The sequence below is a fragment of the Rhinoraja longicauda genome, chromosome 25 (assembly GCF_053455715.1).
Source record: "Rhinoraja longicauda isolate Sanriku21f chromosome 25, sRhiLon1.1, whole genome shotgun sequence".
NCBI classification, from domain to species: domain Eukaryota; kingdom Metazoa; phylum Chordata; class Chondrichthyes; order Rajiformes; family Arhynchobatidae; genus Rhinoraja; species Rhinoraja longicauda.
This window is the reverse complement of record NC_135977.1, coordinates 11,634,273-11,640,494: the sequence shown is the minus strand read 5'-3', so window position 1 is coordinate 11,640,494 and position 6,222 is coordinate 11,634,273. Positions and strand designations below refer to the sequence as shown.

The window sequence follows — 6,222 nt, the reverse complement described above, 5'->3', positions numbered from 1 at the left end:
TTAATGCGATGATGGAAGCTCGACGTGACATCACTGGATAAGGGAAGTGAATAAATAATCTGGAGACTGTGATGGTTTGTTTTAACAAGTGGGGGGGGAAACAAAGATTAAGAACATAAAATAAGGAAGCCATTAACTTATTTTAAGGGAAAGGCCACTTTAGGCTTGGCAATTTACTTAAGAGATAGGATTCAGTTCTATCTACCTTCACACAGGTCCTATTTTAAAAAGGAGAGCGTAAAAAATCTAGGTTTATTTCAAACGGCCAATAGTCAAACATAAATTGGCACAGAAAAGAAACCAGTTTGAAATAGGTCTGAGACATTGAGCAAACGCCTCCAGTTTTCACTGTCTGACCATCAGCCGGGTGTATGCAGTGCGTTGTGCGATGTTTTCCTCACTGTGACCAATGACAGCTTCCCTTATTTTGAGTGTCTGATTACAGACATTTCTGGGCTCAGTCGGGAACTTCCTCATTTTTGACGTAAGAATGTGAGCTATTTGAATAGATCTAAGTCTGAGGAGTAAACATGAAATGCATTGTCGTCCCCTTTCCTTCCGCTCCCCAGAGCCGGCCGCGCCATTGCTGTTGGACGCTGCGATCGGTGCAGAGGAATATCGGGCGATGTGTGGAACCGGCGCCTGGCCCGACCGCCCGTCCCCCGCTTTAACTCCCCGGCCCATCCCGCCGTGTGTCTTCACGGCCTCATTCCTGCCATTAATCCAAAGACATTGTCCAAATCCAAAGCGTTGACTGTTGCGCTGATCACCGCGATGTTGGTATTTATTCACAAAATGCTGGAGTAACTCAGCAGGTCAGGCAGCATCTCAGGAGAGAAGGAATTCCTTTTCTTCTGAGATGCTGCGTGACCCATTCCTTCTCTCCTGAGATGCTGCCTGACCTGCTGAGTTACTCCAGCATTTTGTGAATAAATACCTTCGATTTGTACCAGCATCTGCAGTTACTTTCTTACACCGCGACGTTGGGGCTGTCTCTGGGTCGCTTTGTGGTTTTTATTTTCCGCCTGGTTGGTCAACCCTTATTAATTCCCAGACTGGATTCCCGCTCCCTGTCTGCGATTGGACCACCCAACCCTCCCTTGCACCTGATTGCTTCTGCGCCCAGCCATTCACGGACCCGCCGATTGGCTGGCAGGTGGGGGCCCGCGCCTCCGATTGGCTGAACGAGGGACGTATCATCAGCCAGATTGGGTACCTGCGTGCACGGGATTGGCTCCCCGCCTGACGCCCGCGAGCGATTGGTCCGGAGGGTCCCCTCGTTGCGTGCCATTGGCCCGCCGCTTGCGTTGGGTACCAGTTTCACTGTGTCAGTGCAATCCTGGCTCTCTCGGTGAATCAGGCTCCGTGTTCCCCGCTGTCGGAGGGATTTAAATCCGCCACAATGGTCAGCAACGTCAGATTTAAAAGCCGAATGCTGAAATCGGGTAAGTTGCATTTATTTCCGCGAAACCACCACCCCCCCATACAACCCGAACCCGATTAGCGCTTGCCAGAGGTCTCTTGTGTTGCTGAATGAACCTTTCCATTCACTGCCTCTCCTTTCTCTGCCCGCTGCCGATGGGCGTCGCTGGGATACTGAACCTGCCGTATTTCAACGACCGCCGCCGCTTCCCCCGATGCGCTCGCTGCTCCTGCGGCATCCAGAGGAGAAGGAGGTGAGTTCCACACTCCTGTTTTTCTCTCCTGAATATAATCGAGCCGGCTGCAATCTCCGGCACGTTTACTGTGTGCCCTTTCTCCGCGTATGGCGACATGCAAAGGGGTCGAACCTCACGGGCAATTTTCACATTGTATTTGCGTTCCCGATAGGGAATTTTAATTTTCACATCGATCTCGGCATCCCTGCTTCGGGTCTGTTCTCACTATCACCCGGCATCGCACTGTATCATGCACCAAATTCACTCCCCGTGTGTCTTTTATCCCCCCTCAAGCCCATTTAAACATCGTCGTGCAGAGATTTGCAAAGCAAATGAGGCCAAGCTACTTGCGGCCAACAGCAGCTGAATACGGTCAAGAGTGAGGCCTGGGGAATGGACGGGATGTTTGCAGGTATCCAGAGGGAACCATCACACGGCAAAGCCACCTCTGTCATTCCGCAGGTTCGCTGTCTTGCTGTGAAATCCCCTAATTTGGCCGCAGTTTGGGGTAGTTCGCTCTGAATAACCTTGCATTCCCCAGTGAGAGGGATGTTGATGTGCGAATGTGCCTTACGAAAACAGCCATAAAGGGTTAGTGCATAAAGCGATTTGGCTTGAAATCACTCATCCAAGCACCAGGGAGTATTTGTTCTTCGGGGCTTATGTCGTGTACACTCGCTTTTACTCCGCCCCCAGTGTTCGCCGACAGGCACAATTATTCCAGTCTCCAACACATTTGAGGTTAACATTTAAATATTTGTAATTGGCAACCCAGGTTTGCAACAAGATACCGTAAGGTGTTTCTGGTTTACCTACATTTCCCAAGGGATTTGTGGTGGTGTTGAGAAGGAGGTTGGAGTGGTGATATTTGAATATTTTATTTTTTTATTTAACGTGGTGCCATTAAATGGGAAGGGATGCACTGCATGTCATTTGGAGGCAGGGACTCTCACACCATTTAAGAAGTATCTAGAAAAGCACTTGCATTTCCACAGCATGGAAGGCCATGGACCAATTCCTGGTGAAATAGGGATTAGTATACTGGATTGGGTTGGACCCAGTGGGCCGAAGGACATATTTCTGTCATAAATGACTATGACTTTATTATTTGGGTATGGATATTAACGAGAAAGAGGGAATTGTTTCAATAAGACCTCAGGTGACAAGATTAGAACTTATAAAGAGAAAGATTAGAAATTATATAACAAGTAAAAATACACAAAGTCCTATTGAATGAACTCATACAGGGTATAAATCCTGATCCAGAAGAATTGATAATACATGTTTTTAAAGAATCTCAGAAGGAGCCAGGAGAGACAATGTTACATAGTTAAAAAAATTGTTAGGAAAGGATGTTAGAAGGCAGACATAATCTGAGTAACTCAGAAGGCAGACATAATCTGAGTAACTCAGAAGGTCAGGCAGCATCTCTGGAGAAAAGGAATAGGTAACATTTCGGGTCGAGAACCCTCTTCAGACTGAGAGTCAGGGGAGAAGGGAACTAAAGGTATGAAAAAGTACAAAACAAACTAGAGTCGGCACCGATGGCCAACAAGTCCACAATGGTCTATTGTTGGGTGTGGAGGAGGTAATAACAAATGGATACGAACAGTGGAACTAGCAGGACAACTAGGAAGGGGAAGGGATGGAGTGAGAGTGAATGGTTACTTGGAAGGTGGACACCAGTATGTCGAGCAGTCAGATTAATGTTTTATTGATTTAATCATGGGATATGGATTTTGCTGACCAGGCTAACATATTATTGCCCATACCAAATTGACCCTCAACTGAGTAACGTGCCAACTGTTTTGGACACAATTATCTTGGAATCTGGAATGACAAATAGACCAAACTGGAGAAGGATGGCAGATCTCCCCAAAATGAAGGCCTTCTGACAACCAAATGTGATTTAAGGAAAGGAAAGAATTGCAGATACTGGTTTAAATTGGAGATAGACACAAAATGATGGAGTAACTCAGTGGGACCAGCAGCATATCTGGAGAGAAGAAATGGGTGACATTTCGGGTCGAGACTCTTCTTCAGTCTGAAAAAGGGTCTCAACCCAAAACGTCACCCATTTCTTCTCTCCACGATGCTGCCTGTCCTGCTGAGTTACTCCAGCATTTTGTGTCTATCTGTGATTTATGGATAATCTGATTCATTTAATACTTGAGTTTCAATTCCTCAGCAGGTATCATAGGATTTGATCAGGTCTCCAGATCAATGACTCTGGTCTTTAGATGTTGATGTACAATACCATGACAGCACACCTCTTTCTTATGAAAAACAATGAAACATCACCAAAAAATATTATAAAAAATATTCAATGTGGATTTCAATAGCTTTAATCTTTGAATGGAAAACAGAAATTAATGCAATAGATTTAATATACCTGAATTTCCAAACAGCCTATGGAATGAAATCACATAATAGATCAATAAAAAGTGGAGAAGGATATTGATGACGCAACAGAATGAATAGGTAGTTATTCTCAAAACAGAAAGGAGAGAGAGGGGATAAATATCTGCTTTTTAAATTGACAAAAGAAGACCCATAATTATTGCCCTATGTTTTATAGCTCTGACCAACCCATTGCCCATGCTGGAATATCACTCATAAACCCATAGACTCTGGCTTTAAATTGCAAATGCTTTCTCAAATTACAGGTATACTACACTTTCCTTTATATTCTCTATAAAATCGTACTTCATTTGTCAAATATGACTTTCTTTCATGAAATCTTCCAGGCTTCTGCAATGGTGGCTAATTACAATCACAACACATTTCAGGCAAGGACTGTCTCCAACAAAAGAGAGCTGGATCTTTTTCCTGTGATATTCAATGGGATTACCATTGGCACGTTCTCAGGATCAATTTCCTAGGGAGTCAGCACTTACCAGATCTTAAATGGAACATGCCTTGGTAACTGGAGAAGGTCAAAGGCTGAATCTTCTGCAATAAATAGCTTAACCCTTGAGCCTTTCCAGCACTGACATAATATATTGCATGTGCTTGTCTGGTAAATATAATAGATTTTCTTGAGGGCACAATTAGCAAGATGAACTAGATGAAAAGAGGCAATACAGTGCTCTCCATAATGTTTGGGACAAAGACCCATCAATTATTTATTTGCCTCTACTCCACAATTTGAGATTTGTAATGGAAAAAATTGCATGTGGTTAAAGTGCACATTGTCAGATTTTAATAAAGGCCATTTTTATACATTTTGGTGGGTGATGGAGAGGCAAGGGTCAGCGGAGTCGCTGGTGGAGGCCTGTGGGGGGGCTGGAGTAGAGATACGGGTCGGTGGCACCAGCATCGGTGGCCCACGTGAACCAACCTGATCTCCCGGTTGCTGGACACTTTCATTCTCCTTCCCATTCCTACACAGACCTTTCTGTCCTGGGTCTCCTCCATTGTCAGAGTGAGGCTGAATTCAAATTGGAGGAACAGCATCTTATATTTCGCTTGGGCAGCTTACAGCCCAGTGGTATGGATATTGATTTCTCTCACTTCAGGTAGCCCCGGCATTCCCTCTCTCACTATCCCTCCCCCACCCAAGTCACACTAGCTTCTAATTTTCACCCTACAAACAGCTTACAATGATGGCCTGTTTCCTTTATCATTGTTACTTATTAGGCTTTATTCTATCCAGTGTTCCGAGCTGTTCCTTAACATTACATTGAGTGAATTTAAATCAACTCAATACAACTATTTTCAGTGGTGTGAACCTTAGCAACTGCCTGGGATAGGTCATTAAGTTGTTTGAATGATTAAGCCCCACTTGGTTGGCATGGAAATGCATCAGAGATTATGTGGTTAGCTATGTCAAAAATACCAGAAAAACTGTAGCCATGGTCATGTATAATGTCATTAGTGACTTTGCTTGGCTTTGCTGGAAGAATGAAATCTGATTGGAGGTAGTTAAATGGATGATCCTGGAAAGAGGGAATTCATTTCGGTGGATGCAGCACATTTTGCATTTGGGAAAGGAAAGATTTTTTTGTGGAAAGGAGTGACGATGAAGGAGATGCTGAACACTGCTTTAGACTCGATAACTATCAATGCAAATAGTTAACATGGCATCAAAGGGGAGTTGGATGGACTGGGTGTGACAAGTATCAAGCCATAAACAGAGAGAACCAAGAAAATATATCTGATTTTAAATCAATTGGAGATCTGGGAGAGGGCAATTGTAACAGAACATGTCAAGTGCATCCACTGAAATAAGCAATGCCATTAAACTTTCAAAACAGTTTGAAATAACAGAACAAGCCTTAAAAAAAACAACTACAGAGGGCAAAATCAGGGCACATCAAGACCATAGATTGTCTATGATCTATGAAATGACTGGAAGACATCATATTCTAGGGTTCAAAAGTCACCAAATAATTGACACGTACAAGGGGGGGGTGGTTAAATGGGATCTGCAATACTAATACCAACAGGCCTTATCAAATATTTGCTATTAAAAACTGAGAATATAAAAAAATAATTGTGGGTGACCACCCAATCTGAATTTTAAATAAATCAAATGAACAGAAGTACTATAAAAACACAAATA

The 6,222-nt window shown here is 43.7% G+C and overlaps 1 protein-coding gene across 1 annotated transcript in view; it reads left to right on the top strand.

Annotated features, from left to right (window-relative positions):
* The first annotated feature begins 1,319 nt into the window (after positions 1 to 1,319).
* septin5a (septin 5a) overlaps positions 1,320 to 6,222 on the top strand; it is a 68,584-nt gene continuing 63,681 nt past the window's right edge. The window contains exon 1 of the mRNA XM_078421186.1: positions 1,320 to 1,676. Within this exon, the coding sequence (XP_078277312.1) occupies positions 1,638 to 1,676 (39 nt within the window). The 5' untranslated portion in view covers positions 1,320 to 1,637. The remainder of the gene's footprint in view (positions 1,677 to 6,222) is intronic.